The sequence below is a fragment of the Octopus bimaculoides genome, chromosome 2, assembly GCF_046866305.1.
Source record: "Octopus bimaculoides isolate indiv1 chromosome 2, ASM4686630v1, whole genome shotgun sequence".
Lineage (NCBI taxonomy): Eukaryota > Metazoa > Mollusca > Cephalopoda > Octopoda > Octopodidae > Octopus > Octopus bimaculoides.
The window spans coordinates 50,412,025-50,428,149 of record NC_142929.1 but is presented as its reverse complement, the minus strand read 5'-3'; the positions used below and the strand labels follow the sequence as shown (position 1 = coordinate 50,428,149).

The window sequence follows — 16,125 nt, the reverse complement described above, 5'->3', positions numbered from 1 at the left end:
TTGTAGACCTGTTTATCATGCACCTCATTGTTCGATGTGGTCTTCCTTTTATTAAGATGATAGGAGTGTGATTTAAGAAGAGGTTTGCCTTCTACTTCTTAACACATCACTTGGCTATGTAAGGCCATTGTTTTCAAACAGTGTGCTACAAGGAATATTTGGGTATGCCAAGTGTATTTACATATATATGAGGTGGTAATTGTAAACATTTATACATACCCATACGAATAACACGTATCCACAAGTGTATATACAAATGTTCACATTTATATACAATCTAATTCATTCACCTCAACCATATGTGTATACGAACAAAGATAATACTGGAGTGAATACATTGGTCAGAGTAATTTATATTTATATATAACCATGGATAAAATCTTTATAAGATTGTATCAAGTAGCATATTATGATGAACACAAGTTTATATTATTATTATTTCCTACATACTTAACTAGAATGGTTCATCAGGGAAGTATTAACTGCATTAGGTTACAGCAAACATTACATGGAGCTTTAAACTTAATGATGGCAGTTGTACATCTATGTACACACAAGATACACTATATGTATACATAACATATTTGATGGGCTGTTTTCAGTTCCCATCTACCAAACCCATCCAGAAAAGCTTTGGTTAGCCTGAGTTTACAGTAGATAATTGCCCAAGGTTCCACACATCATCATCATCATCATCATCATCATCATCATCATCATCATCATCATCATCATCATCATCATCCTTTAATGTCTGTTTGCCAGGCTGACATGGGTTGGACTACCAGCATGTATTAGATATTTCTAATATGCTACAGAATTAGGTTTTTATCATTATGTTTACTATTTATTTTTATTTAAGAATATGGAAGATAGAATTGGTAGAGCCACAAATTGGATGTATTGTAGTATATTTAGGATGTCTCCTCACAAGCTGAGTTAATAATCCCATTGAGATTTATGTTCCTTTTCATCATTCTTGGTTGAATAGAACAGTACTAGTCAAAGTATTAGAATGGTTTGAATTGCAACTTCTTTCTTTGAAAATTTCTGGTATCATGCCAGTGCCAGAAATTATTTGTTTGTTACCTATCATTTATTTATTTATTTATATATTTATTTATTTATTTATTTATAGTTGTAAGCATAGCTGTGTGTTTTAAGAAGCTTGCTTTGCAACCACAAGGTTTTGGGTTTGGTCCCATTGCATGGCACCTTGGGCAAGTGTCTTATTGCACTGGACTGACCAATGCTGTGTGATTGAATTTAGTAAATGGAAACTATGTGGAAGCCCATTGTATATTTATGTGTAATTGTGTCTGTGTGTTTGTATTAATCCCCTCCCCTGCTGTATGACAACCAATGTTGATTTATGTCTTCTGAGGAGTTTGGCAGAAGTGACCAAAAGGATAAATACCACACTGCAGGCTGCAGTCCACTGATTGAAACAAGTAAACAATATAAAATATATTTGCAAATATAATGGTGGTGCCCCAGTATGGCCACACCTCTCAAGCTGAAACTAGTAAAGAAAAATAATGTTTGACTTGAAAAATGTAAGACTCCTCACCCTCTGGTCTTAATAGAAAGAAACTAAAAATATTTTAATTTTTCAAGAAAATTTACAAAGAACTGTTTAATGTGTCTCAGAATATACCTATTGAAAGTACAATATGGTTGCCAATTTTGATTAAGAACCATGTGATGCTGTATCATTTATTGACACTTCTGTAGCAGATTAAGCAGTTTAGATAATTTGTCTATTGATGCTTCTTCTAAGCAGTGGCTAAGATAAAATGTGTATGAATAATTAATTTTTTAATAGTAGCTTAAAGTGTGTATCCAGATTTATCTGTCATAGAAGAAATTTCTGTTATATGTTGCTTTTGTTTGATCTCTTTCTTCCATATTTTCCCCCAAAATTTTTTGTTAACCCTTCAGAAGCTGCCTCAGTTTTTTGATAGCAAATCTCCTGTTTTAAAGTGTTCTTTCTTTTTTAAACTAGCACCTTCCATCATTATCTTGTAGAAGAACCTTTCATTAAATTACCTTCCAAAAATGCAAGTACAAAAAGAAGGTATTTTGTTACATCCCACCAAATACTTGATTATTTTAAGAATTAATTGAAACATTGTATTTAATTAGAAATACGATGATTACAAAAGGATCAAAGTGTTTTGGTTGAGTGATTTACAGCGTTTAGGCCAAGAACTCACATACATACACCCAAGAGATTTTTTGGAGAAATTCTCAAAGTGGTTGCTCCACATGCTTGAAATAGCAGCAAAATCACCATGGACTATCTTTCTACCATTTTACATTGGATAATACAGTCCTAGTTTTGTAAAGAGATTGAAATGATCATAGCTAGAACACATGCATTCATAAATCTTTTCAGGCAGGGTTGATTTAGTGTGGCAGGTGGTGGGGAGACTAAATAACCATGTCAACAAGTAATTATATATAGCTGAAAAGTTATTATTATTATTATTATCATTATTATTATTATTATTATTATTATTATTATTATTATTATTATTATTATATGTTTGACTTTTGCTTTGTATTTGAACAAGTTGACTCAAAGTCTCACCCAGAGACCTCAAGAGACAACAAGTTAGAAGTTCAAGTTGGTGTTATGCCTAGGGTGTCATATATTTGGTTTTGCACTAAGTATTGTTCTTTAGAATATTTAAGAAAACAAGAAATTATAAGTTTGTTTTAAAATTTGAGATTACATAGACAGTATTTTACATAGAATATGGGTAGTTCCCATAGGCTCTATCTTTTGAATTTCTGCCATTTTGGGGTTTCCTGGTATCTGAGCTAGGTAAGAATCAGCCCCTTTTGCTATCATTCCTAGGGCACCTATGACAATAGGTATTGTTTAAGACTTGAAGTTCCACATTTTGCCAATTTCTGTTTCAAGATCTTTATACTTGCTCAGTTTTTAGTAGGTCTTGACAGATACATTTATGTCGATTGGGACAGTCATATCAATGAGGTGGCATGATTTTTGTTTGAAGTCCTTCAATATAATGTCTGGCCTATTTGTATCTATCTTTTTATCAGTTTGAACGGTGAAGTTCCAGAAGAGTGAGATGTGACCATTTTCAAGCACTGGAGGTAGTTTGTGTTCCCACCAGTTTTTATCATGAGGCAGGTCCAGGTTTTTTCAAATTATCCAGTGAATATGCTGTGCTGCTCTATCATGCCTGTTGAAATACTGTGTAGGCATAAGAAGATTGCATATGAAGACAACATGATCAATGGCTTCATTTTGTTGTTTACATACACAATATGTTAGGCTATTGCCATTCTTTAATATGTTGGCCTGGTAGCTCCTTGTAGGTAGGCATTGATCTCAGGCTGCTACGATAAACCTTTCTGTTTCTGATTTTAAGCCAGAAGACACTAACCATTGATGGGTAAGGGCTTTGTCATTATTAGCTATCTTTGGGTATTTGCCATTGAGAAGTTTTTCTTGCCATTTATCAGTAAGAATATCTTAGGCAGAAGTTTTAGCACAGGTTTTCATATGCATAGCTTTTTCTGTACTTGTTTCAAATATGTCTAACTCTGGGATGTGTTGTATTTGGATTTCACTTTGCCTGTTTTGTTACTGAGTATGATGTTTTATTGTTTTTGTGCTTTAAGACAAGTTTTAACATTCAGTCATCAGTTTTTCAGGTAGGTGTTTAGGCCAATTGTGGCAATCTTCATTGTTAATTCCAGTTGTATTATTATTATCATTATTATTGTAATTTATATCTCAGGTTTTGTTGTAATTCCTGGAGTCTTGCATGTGTAGTGGGCTTGCTGCCTGTAGCCTGTGGTACCATGCTATCTGTTATTTTCAACTATCTAATACCTTCCTGATTATTCTGTTACAGTTCTATTGGGCACTCTATTCTGATTTCCTTTCTGTTCCTCTTGATACCTTCTGATACTGTCCTCAAGGAATCAACAATAATTGACATTATCTTTACCTTCTTCATATTCCATAGCTGAGCTATTTCGTACTTAAGAAGATTCTATATATTTATTTTTTTGTCTTCCTTCTTGACTATTCATGGGTCAGAGGGGCAATCATCATCATCATCATCATCATCATCATTATTATTATTATTATTATTATTATTATTATTATTATTATTATTATTATTGAGTGAGAGAGCAGTGCATGCCATCAAAGTGACACTGGGGTAAAATATACGAAGCCCAATATACCCATCATGACAACCCGTCTGATAAGGGTACACCAGGCACATGCATCACTAGTTAGAATTTTCTCCAGGTCGAGTAGCCCATCCCGCTCAAAAGGTCCCTGAATAAGGTCCGTTTAAGGATGTTGATTGTATACAATTAATCATTGTATACAATGATTAATATTCTTATACCCACTCTATTGACAAATATACAAGTGTATATCTTTTCTGATTTATGAATTCTTAGACATATATATTCTTAGACATATATATTGTATATAAAAAAAAAAAAAATATATATTTAATTTAATATTTTAATATCTAGGCACCGGCTGTCAAGGAACATATCAATCCGCAGTATGAACACTATCTACTTTTATTGCAGCAGCGCAACAGGTAAAGATATTTCTTATTTCTCGGCATTATTGTAATTCTTCTGATTTTGTTCTTGTGTCATTTGGCTTTGTCTTCCTTCCTCTCTCTTTTTAGTTCTTCTGCATTTGTCTCTCATCTTTCTTTTCTGTTTAGTTATTTCATTTTTTCATCCTGTTTTTATCCCCTTATCATACTTTAACTTCACCTTGCCTGGCACAAAGCCATGTCCCTTGATATTCCTCCTTAAGTGGTCTTTATCTTGTAAGTTACTTGGTGACTTTGCTGGTGGGCACTCATGCCACTTGAAAAGCACCCAGTACATTCTGTAAAGTAGTTGGCATTATAAAGGGCCTTCAGCCATAGAAATTATGCCACTGCAGGCAGTAGAGCTTGTTGCAGTTCCTTGGTTTGCTAGCTCTTGTCAAACCATCCAACCCATTCATGCCAGCTTGGTTAATGAACATTAAATGATGACAATTCTCTACATATCCACTAGTGGGGTAAGTTTGTGTATTAGTTTTTTTTCTTATATATTGTTTACACATTTTGGCACAATTTCAGGAGAGGGGTAAGTCAATTAATTTGGCTCAAGTGCTCAACTGGTACTTATTTTATCAACACTGAAAAGATGAAAGACAAGGTCGACCTCAGCAAAATTTAAACTCAGAACACAAAGACAGATGAAATGCTGCTTAGCATTTTGCCTGTCATGCTAATGATTCTGCCAGCGCATCTTTTCTCTTGATATCCTTTTCACCATCATTTAATGTCCGCTTTCCATGCTGGCATGGGTTGGACGGTTTGACAGGAGCTGGCTGGGCAGAAGACTGCACCAAGCTTATATATATATATATATATATATATATATATATATATATTCACGTGATCACATGACTGACCAGGCTATCAGATGTTGTTACACATTACTGGTCACAATGCGCTTTTGCATTGTTTTAGCCTTCAAATGACACCACCCCGCTGGCTATGTGAGCAGGTCAACATTCCCTACTGATTGAAAGGAGGATTGGAGCAATGTGAAATGAAATGTTTTGCTCAAGAACACAACGTGCTGCCCAGTCAGGGAATCAAACCCATGATCTAGCGATTGTGAGTGCATTAACCTAACCACTAGGCCATGCATCTTCACACACACACATTAATGAATGATGGGCTTCCTTCAGTTTCTGTCTACCAAACCCACTTGCAAGGTTTTAGTTGACCTGGGGCTATAGTAGAAGACACTTGCCCAAAGTGCCATGTGGTGGGACTGAACCTGGAACCATTTGACTGAAGGTGCACATTTCTTACCACACATCCATGCAGGTACCTTTATTTTTATTTTATTTTTTTACCAATTTTCTTCCCTATTTTCTTTTACTAACTTTGCCAAATGTTACATTTCTATCTTATATGTTTAAGTTGACATTAATTTATTTTGAAAGTATGAAGCATCAGGCCTAATAACACTTCAAGTTAATTCTTTCTTTCTATCTTTTAAATTAAAAGAAGAATACATATTTTCACTTGCTTCACAGTTCTATGTGTTATTTATGCAAATATCTTTCTTGATTATGTAAGTTCTTTCAGATTTTTAAAAAAAATCACATTCCTTGTAGTGTTTTTGCATATTTTGAATGCTAATGCATTTAATGCAGCTTGAAGTTGATTATACGACATTACGCAACTTGCCACAATGCAATATATCTCGTGTTGCAGCTATTTGATTAATTACAAAACATTTTCTTGTTCGTTTGTTTATTTAAAAAAAAAAAAAACAGTTTGAGAAAAATTTAGAAACTTCTTATGATCATAGGGTTAACAAGAATTTTCTGTTTATCTGAATTAATTTCCAAAAATAATCATGGTCTGTGCTTTATCTGTCTTGTTGAAAGCTTTGATGAACAGTTTAACAAAAGTTGTAATTTGTGGAATATTTGGAGAACATTTTTAATATAACTTATGCCATATTATATTCTTGGCAAGTTAGCAGGGAACTGGTTTCTCCCATTGTTTTGTTTTACCTTTCTGATATCCATACTTCTATTGAAATACACTTCCTCTGTGTTTGAATTAATTTTGATAATAATTAAAAAATTTTAGGGATTTTGTAAAATAAGTTACTTTTCTCTTATTAAGTCACGTATATTTGGTGAAGCCATAGGAAACAGCATGATGGATGAGCAACCATTGTGAGAGTGTCTTCTGGTTGACTAATGGTAATCCTCACATGATGCTGGATAGAGGAACATCTGTGAAGCTAGCAACTAGCATTAGTGCTATTATATCTTTTTTACTATTCTAGTGAAGGTGTGTGGCTTAGCAGTTAGTGTTTTGGGCTCATGATAGTATGATCATGAGTTCGATTCCTGGTGGTGTATTGTTTTCTTGAGCAAGACACTTTATTTCATATTGCTCCAGTTCACTCAACTGGCAAAAAATGAGTTGCACCTATAATTCAAAGGGCCAGCCTTGTCACATTTGATATGTCATGCTGGGAACTATACTAAGGCTATGTGTGTCGGTGAAATGCTCAGCCATTTGCATGTTAATTTAATGAACTGGCTTTTCCATTGATCAAATCAACTGGAACCCTCTTCACCATAACTAACAGAGTGCCCAGCCAGTTCAGTATTTGGCTAAGCCATAGGAAACTGCAAGCTGGACATGTACTCTTGGCAAATGAGTCTTCTGTTGATAAATAGTAGTACTCACATGATGCTAGACAGAAGAATTTCTTTGAGGCTAGCAACCAGAATCACCAAGTTCCAAATGGATATTACTGCTCCAACATCTTTTGACCTGGTGACCAGAGTAATTTATTAGCCAATGAAAGATGTCAGTGATAAATCCAAGCAAGATCTGTCAAATTTATCATCTTCATTTAACATCCATGTTTCTATGTTTGCATGGGTTAGATGGAATTTGTTGAAGCAGATTTTCTGCAGCCAGATGCCCTTCCTGTCACCAACCCTCACCTGTTTCTCAGTAAGGTAACATTTCTTATAATGAGACATGCTTTTGTGCAGAAGACTAGGAGTGAATAACTGCTAATAACTATCACATGAAGTCAATGGAAGAAGACAGTAACGCACACACATGTGTATATATATATATATATATATATATATATATATATATATATATATATATATATATATATATATGACATGTATCTCCTCTATAGGAAGACACCTGTGCTTGCTTTATCATACTTCATCCTTTCTACACCTTACATTAAGCCACCTCTCGTCCTCAAATGCTTCCACCCACTTAGTAGCAGGAGATTTTTCCTTTTCCAGTTTCCCTGTTCTTTTTTGTTCTACAAGTTACTTGGCAACCCCACCAGTGCTGGTGTCATGAAAAACAAGCAGCCTGTATACACACAGTAGTGTGGAATGACATCTAGCTGTAGAAACCATGTCACAGCTGACACTAGAACTCATTGCAGACATACAACTTGCCTGACCCTGTCAAACTGTCCAACCCATGCCAGCATGGAAAATGGGCCTGAAATGATGACGATGATAGTGACATTATAATATAAGAAAGATTTAGGTGCTATCTCTATCTAGCACACAGGGAGTGATGATATACAAACTTCTTCTATGCTTACAATTTGTCATTTACATGTGTCAGTTGGAAATAGCTGTTGTAGCTATTGTTTCAAAATGAAATAGTTTTTGTGTGGTTTCTTGAGAAAATACCCTCTGGTTAATTTTTCTGTTATTGTTTGAAAATCATTTGCAGATATCATAGGAATTATTTACAAACATTTAAACTAAAGTCAATACTGTGATTTTTCTTTTGGCATCAAGTTATCGGAAGGTAACTTTCTCGGTGCAATCCCATGGTCATTCATGACCAAAGGAGGAGGGGTCCTTTACACTACTGAGGTTGATAACAGTCAAATGTTCATTTCATATATATTCATACAATTTCTTTACATTCCGGTTTCTCTAAAGTTTACTGTTATATTTGTAGGATGCTTAGAAAGCTAATGACCAAAACATCGCAGGAGATTTCTTTGGAGAGAAAAGAGCAAGGATTCACTCTTTATATGAATGGAGCCAATGCTGAAATGGACATACACCCACCCTTGCCACAACTGAAGTCTCCGTCTCCAAATCATGAAGCCCGATCAAGGAGACACAGGGCTGCTGCTCAACTAAGTAAGAATAGTTTTACTCAGATCAGGATATAAATTCTTTCTCTTATTTATTCATTTATTTATTCATTTGTTTCCATTTTACTGTTTTACATCCATTTATATAAATAGACGGACAGGGCCCCTGGACGATGGGATCCCAGGGCCGCAATGTGTGTTCGAGGTGTCGATGTTCACTGAGTCCTGCTATTCGCATCAGTTCACGCAGATAGCCGCACTCTTCATCGACGGATGAGCCAAGTGATCCCCTGAGTGTCGGCATCATGATCGTAAGATTGTGGTTTCGATTCCTGGGCCAGGCGACACATTGTGTTCTTGAGCAAAACACTTTATTTCACGTTGCTCCAGTCCACTCAGCTGGCAAAAATGAGTAACGCTGCGATGGACTGGCGTCCCGTCCAGCTGGGGAACACATACGCCATTGAATCTGGGAAACCGGGCCCATGAGCCTGACTAGGCTTTAAAAGGGCGCAATAAAAAACAATAATAATATAAATAGGCACAGACTTGGTAAAAAAAAACAAAACAGAAGGATGCTGACTTATAAGGGCTGGTTTCCTGGTTTCCATGATGTAGAAATTCCACACCTGGGTGGGACACCCGTCCATTGAAGGATTACTCACTTCTGCTAGTTGAGTGGGCTGGAGCAACTTGAAATGAAGTGTTTTGCTTGAGAAAACATGTCACCCAGTTCTGTAATTGAAACCACAATCTTATGACCATGAGTCCAACACCTAACTAGTAAGCCACGCCAACATAGACACTGATGAGAGCTATGTGGTTGAGAAGTTTGCTTTCCCCAGCCACATGGTTCTAGATTGAGTCTCACTGCATGGCACCTTGGGCAAGTGTCTTCCATTATAGCCCCGGGCTGAGCAAAGCCTTGGAAGTGAAATTGGAGGACGGAAACTGAAAGCAGCCTGTTGTGTGTGTATGTGTATACCTGTGTGTGTGTGTGTTTATATGTATGTATACATGTGTGTGTGTGTGTGTATATATATATGTGTATATATATATATATATATATATATATATATATATATATATATATGTATCTATATGTGTGTATATATATATGCGTGTGTGAATAGCTATCTATCTGTCTGTCTGTCTCTGTCTATTTATCTATCTATCTCTCTTTCTCTCTATTTGTCTTTCCCTGTGTGTGTGTGTGTGTGTGTGAGTTTGTGTTCATGTGTGTGTGTTGTATGTACCCTTGTCTTGACATCACAGTATGGCTGTAAGCAAGCATCACTGTCATGCAAGTGTTGTTTATTTTCTGTCTTCCACTGAGAAAATTTTTTTATGGGAAATATTGCCTTACTTTGTAACAGTTCAGGGTGGAGTTGGCAACAGGAAGGGCAGCCATTTGTATAAAATCTGCCTCAATAAATTCCATCTTACCCCTGCAAGTATGGAAAGGTAGAAATTAAATGATGACAATGGCCATTAGCCCCCACCCCCATGCTTGAATAAATTGGATGGTTTATTGTTTGTATGTCTGAATGTCTTTCTTATTGCTAACCACTCTACCATGAAGTGGTAGTGATTATGATGATGATGATAATGTGATGCTGCTGGTGGTGGTGGTGGTGGTTCTAGTAATGGAAGTAGATCTTTTTCGTTTTTTTTCCTGTCTGTCTAATTAACTGGAGCAAATAGTGTTAGACACAGTGACCAGAGGCACAACATAACGTCTCTAGTAAGATTGGAACTTACAACCATTTGGGTCACCGGTCTACTACCCTGTATTATCTCAGCCATTGTGCCTCATGTAGCCATTGTGCCTCATGTAGCCATTGTGTCTCATGTGGCTATTGTGCTTTACGTGGCTGTTGTGCCTCATGTGGTCATATATATGCATGCACATAAGATAATCAATGTTCTAATATTTTCAGTGGCAAGAAGAAACAGGTTCTTCCTTGATCAGAGTTACCTGAAAGAACTGGAGAATGATATACAGAGTAACCATAGACAGCGCCAGGCCCCACTCACTAAAAGATCTCGGAAGAGATGGAATATAAAATCAATCAAATCCCGTCTTGCAGGAATGGATGAAGATGGTGAGTAATTAGAAAATTTAATATATTTGTATGCTCTTCACCTGTTTTTACCAATTCTATGGCCATCTAATCACTGTATCTTTAACAAGAATTTACTACCTGTGGGTTGCTATAAATTTTCAAAATAAGCCAGAATTTGGTAGATATTTTAGCAGAATCACAGTAGCTTGTTTTTACTCAATGACATATTAGTTTCAGATTTTGGCACAAGGCCGGCAATTGTAGGGGGCTAAGTCAGCTACATAAATTCCAGTGCTCAACTGGTGCTTATTTAATTGACCTTGGTGAAATTTGAACACAGAATATAAAGAAGGACAAAATGCCACTTAGCATTTTTCCCGGTTTACTAATGATTTTGCCAGCTCGCTGCCATCTTTATTCATTAATATATTAAGTTGGTATTTGGCAGACATCTTACAAGTGTTTTGACGTTTCTATATAGAGGTGTCACTGTGTTGGAAAAAGTTTGCTCCCCAGTCACATTGTTTTGTTTCTGTCCCAATGTGTGGCACCTTGGTCAGCATATCTTCCACTATAGTCCTGGGCCGACCAAAGCTTTATGAGTGGATTTGGCCGACAGAAACTGGAAGAAGCCTGCTATGTATCGATCTATCTGTGTGTCTGTCTATCTTGTATCTATCTGTCCATCCATCCCCTCCCAAACACACACACACAGATATACACACACACACACATATCTGTGTGTGTATGCATGTCCATGTCTCTTGGATTTGACATATCATGATAGTTGTAAAATGTATACCACTGTCAAACAAGCGGTATGTGCTTTTCATTTCCAGTATTCTGCATAAAAATAACTGGCCATGGGGAAATATTACCTAGCTTGTGTACAGATGAGGGTTGGCAACAAGAAAGTGCATCCAGCCATAGAAAAAACTGCTTCAATAAACTGTGTCTAACCCATGCAAGCATTGGAAATTGAAAATTGGACATTAAAATGATGATAAGGAAATCTCATGAAAAAAAAAACATTTTAAAAAACCTTTATTCATGTATTAACAAGATTTTGTTTTTCCAGGCAGATTTGTAATGTAAGACCAAGGTTTTCCGACCTGGGTCAATCTCAGATACTTTGGCATATAGATATGTTAAACAAACATGACAGCTAGTTTTAAAAATCTGATATTTATTTGCCCCAAACACGAATTACAGTTAACTTTCCTTTTATTAGCAGCTACAGTATTTTATATTTGTTGCAATCTAAGTCAGTGTGGGTCTGTTGAATACTGAAGAGTTGGTTGATTGTAATTCCCTTATATTCCAATTCCTTTTACTATTTGCAAATATCATTTACATAACAGCAAGACTACATTTGTTGCATCAGTAAAAGTTTTCTTCATAGCGTTTGTTATAACTCTAACAGCTTGGCACCAGTGATGCCACAACTCATTTCTACAATTGAGTGAACTGGAGCAATGCGAAATTAATTATATTAAAAAAACAAACAAACAATATTTTTAAAGTAAGAATTGACCCTCACTTTCATCTTGAGAAATTTTAGTTTATCTTGTGTTTTCAGTTAGATGTTTATTATCCAGACTACTATTGTATAGTACTTAGGTTATTACTGTACTTAGTGGTATTACTAGTTACAATATACAGAGCAAATATAGGAGAAATTATGATAAACAAAAGTTTGTATCATTTGTTCCCTACATACATTTCACCATTGGGGTTATTTGGAATGAAAACACTGGATGTTCCAAGTTCAACTGGAGGCTTCACTACAACACCTCATCAGGAGAACCCTTTAATACATTGTTACAGATATCAAATAAATTTTTTTATAAATCTCAGATGTTCTCTACTGTTCTGTATTGTTCTCATAACTGAAACAGTATAGCTGGATCAATCAGTAAAATATCAGAATGCACTGAAGAAAAAATATAAACCTTTGGTCCTAGTTTTTGAACCACTTCTTTAATTATCCCATCTTTGCTAAAATAGTTGATATTGAAACACAACTGTTTCAGTATGCCCTTTTTACTTCTTTTGTTACTGATACTGTATTAGACATTTTTACAATACATTTTATCTAATTCTTCTTCTTAAACCATCTCCAAAATGTGCATTTTCTGCTTCAACATTCCAATCATCAACTCTGTTTGACTCATCCAAAGTATCTAACGTTTCAATAACATTTTCTCTTTGCATTTACTAAAGAAATGTCTGTATAAAGGCAATGGTGCTTAAATCATGCAAAAAATATGAAATTATTCATGTGATAATGAATATAAAATTACATAAATGTACAGCATACATATTCATTGCATATTCTTTTAGTTCATTTCACAGAAAACTGTAGAGTGAGCTATGAAGATGATTTTGAATCTGATGACAGTTTAAGCAGCAGTGATTCTGAAGACTACAAAGTAAATGTCTAATTTTCTTTTCTTTTTTTTTTTTTAATTTTTTTAGAATTTTTACTGTATTTTGGTTGTTATAGATAAAATTTAATTTATAATTTGCTAATCCTCTTAATTTCATTTTCAAAAATTAGTTCCCATCATAATAGAAATTCACTAGCTAATGGAAACATCAAAGATACAAATGACTCTACAATGACTGGTTGGCGTATTTAGAAAATCTGTTATGGGTTCTACCAAATAGATATGTCAGGTTTGAATTTGTATGTGCATCCTTCTGGTATGAAATACAGTTGAGAATTTGCTTTCAAACAATACTGTTATAGAAAACTGGACATGATGATGTAAGCCTCATCCATCTCACAACGTTAACACCATCACACATCCACCTGATCATTAGGTGCTTGAAGCAAATTTTACTCTATTGCAACTCTGTCCTTCTTACCTGTCCCTTCACCGATGCTTTTCTGGCAAACATTGACCTACAAATGTTCAAGCTGGACAAAGCCATAATAATCTGATTGGACTGGGAGAGTTTTAACTCTTAAGCATTTAAACTGGCCACATCTGGCCCAAATACTCTACTAGTTTTATGTTCAAACTTTCAAAATCTGGCCTCTTACACCGACGCTACTATCACCATCCATGCTTTTCTGGCAAGCATTGACCTACAAATGTTCAAGCTGGACAAAGCCATAATAATCTGATTGGACTGGGAGAGTTTTAACTCTTAAGCATTTAAACTGGCCATATAGTCTACCTGTTTTGCGTTCAAACTGTCAAAATCTGGCCTCTTACACCTACCCTACAATGTCGTTCTAAAACTATACAATCACATCATTGAAATTACAAAGCTACAAGATAATGCACGTTGCATTCAAAACAATGTGAATTAATAAGTATTATATTTGACAGTAATCTAACAGCTAAAGGGTTAAAAGTTAGGAGTGCTGGATTTTTCTCGCTTCCTGACAAGATTATAAAACTTTTCTTCCTGGGTGTTGATTTAGTGAAACATTAACATAAGACTCAATTACCATATTAATATTTTAGTGAAACAATAAAGAAGTGTTTAAATACTGTTTTAATGAAGCAGTAAGCAAGCATTCAACTATATTCACGAAGTAATAAAGAAGTGTTCAACTTGTAATTTAATGAAGCATTAGCATAGTATTTATGTGAAAGCTCAGTGGTTAGAGCATCAGGTTCATGATCATGAAGTAGTGAGTTCAATTCCTAGACTGCGCTGTGTGTTGTGTTCTTGAGCAAGACACTTTATTTCATGTTGCTCCAGTTCACTCAGCTGTAGAAATGAGTTGCGACATTACATATGCCAAGCTGTATTTGCCTTTCCTTTGGATTACGTCAGTGACATGGAGAGGGGAAGCCAGTATGTGTGGGCGACTGCTGGTCTACCATAAACAACCTTGCCCAAACTTGTGCTTCAGTGGGTAACTTTCTAGGTGGAATCTTATGGTCACTCATGGCTGGAAGGGGTCTTTACCATTTAGCATAGTATTCAACTACTATTTTAGAGAAGCTGTACAGAAGACTTCAACTGCTAGGAAGTATTCAATTGCTGTCTTAGTGATATAAGTAAGTTTCAACTACTATTTTATAACAGATATTTTAATCAGAACATGCAGCTATAAAAGCTATAGATGGATTATCTTAATTATCAGCCAATAGAATATTCTCTCATTTGAATTGCTGGAAACAGCAGCCAAATCTTCTCCAGTCAAACTCTGCTATTTTCAATTAAAATGATGCCTTGGTCTACTCATTCCCTTATATACATAATGATGGTATGATACCAGGAATACCTTTGAATATGGATCTACTTGACCAAGGCTGATCTTATGCTAAGTAACTACAAGAACAAGAGTTTTATGTGTCAACTATATATTTTGTTTGTTCATTTTCTCAAATGAATATATTATCGAGGCATTGTTTCACAGTGGGTTACTCTTCCTGTTGCTAACCTTTATTTGGTTTTCAATTAAGGGATCTCTTATTTCACATGTCTTTAAAGGCACAAAACCAGAAAATGACTTGTTGATAGAGGAAATGACAACAACATCCTCACTTGTAGTTGAGCAGTTTTTCAGTTGAGCTCAAATGGAAGTAAACACATAGGCTAACATATGCAACACAAACACACACACACACACACAGGCTCACACATACACAGATGCGTGTGCATCATCTAGCTTAGGAAATAACTTAAACTCAGCCAAATGCAAATGATATCGCAAGAAAACCCCAAAACGTCCTTATTGTCATCATCATTGTTTCATGTCCACTTTCCATGCTGGCATGAGTTGGATGGTTTGACATGGAGCTGGCTGGCAGGGAGCTGTCCAGACTCCAGCTGTCTGTTGAGGCATGGTTTCTACAGCTGAATGCCCTTCCTAATGCCAACTACTTCACAGGGTGTGTTGGGTGCTTTTTATGTGCCACCGGCATGAGTGTGTTTATGCAGTACTGGCATGGGTGCATTAATGCAGCACCAGCATCTGAAAGGACCTGAAAGCACCTAAAAGGACCAGCCTGTATGTGTGGAAGACAGCAGTTTTACTTAGCTCGATAGTGATTTTACTTAGCTACAATCGTTGTCGTCGTTGTTTAACGTCCGCTTTCCATGCTAGCATGGGTTGGATGATTTGACTGAGGACTGGTGAAACCAGATGGCTACACCAGGCTCCAATCTGATTTGGCAGAGTTTCTACAGCTGGATGCCCTTCCTAACGCCAACCACTCAGAGAGTGTAGTGGGTGCTTTTACGTGTCACCCGCATGAAGGCCAGTCAGGCGGTACTGGCAACGGCCACGCTCATCTCGCTTGAAAAACCTCATGTGTCACCCGCACAAGAGCCAGTCCAGGGGCACAGGCAACGATCTCGCTCGAAAATCCTACAACGGCCCCGCACA

General features: G+C 36.0%; 1 protein-coding gene and 1 pseudogene across 2 annotated transcripts in view; one reads left to right on the top strand and one right to left on the bottom strand.

Moving 5' to 3' along the window:
- Positions 1 to 16,125, top strand: part of LOC106873657 (katanin-interacting protein) — a 509,583-nt gene that overhangs the window by 25,300 nt on the left and 468,158 nt on the right. Inside the window, exons 3-6 of one of the 2 annotated variants that reach the window (XM_089344962.1) lie at positions 4,531 to 4,601; positions 8,562 to 8,749; positions 10,644 to 10,808; positions 13,113 to 13,201. In XM_089344962.1, coding sequence (XP_089201088.1) covers positions 4,531 to 4,601; positions 8,562 to 8,749; positions 10,644 to 10,808; positions 13,113 to 13,201 — 513 coding nt within the window. The remainder of the gene's footprint in view (positions 1 to 4,530; positions 4,602 to 8,561; positions 8,750 to 10,643; positions 10,809 to 13,112; positions 13,202 to 16,125) is intronic. The other variant, XM_089344970.1, reaches the window with a different exon arrangement.
- Positions 8,847 to 9,002, bottom strand: LOC149137055 (5.8S ribosomal RNA; annotated as a pseudogene).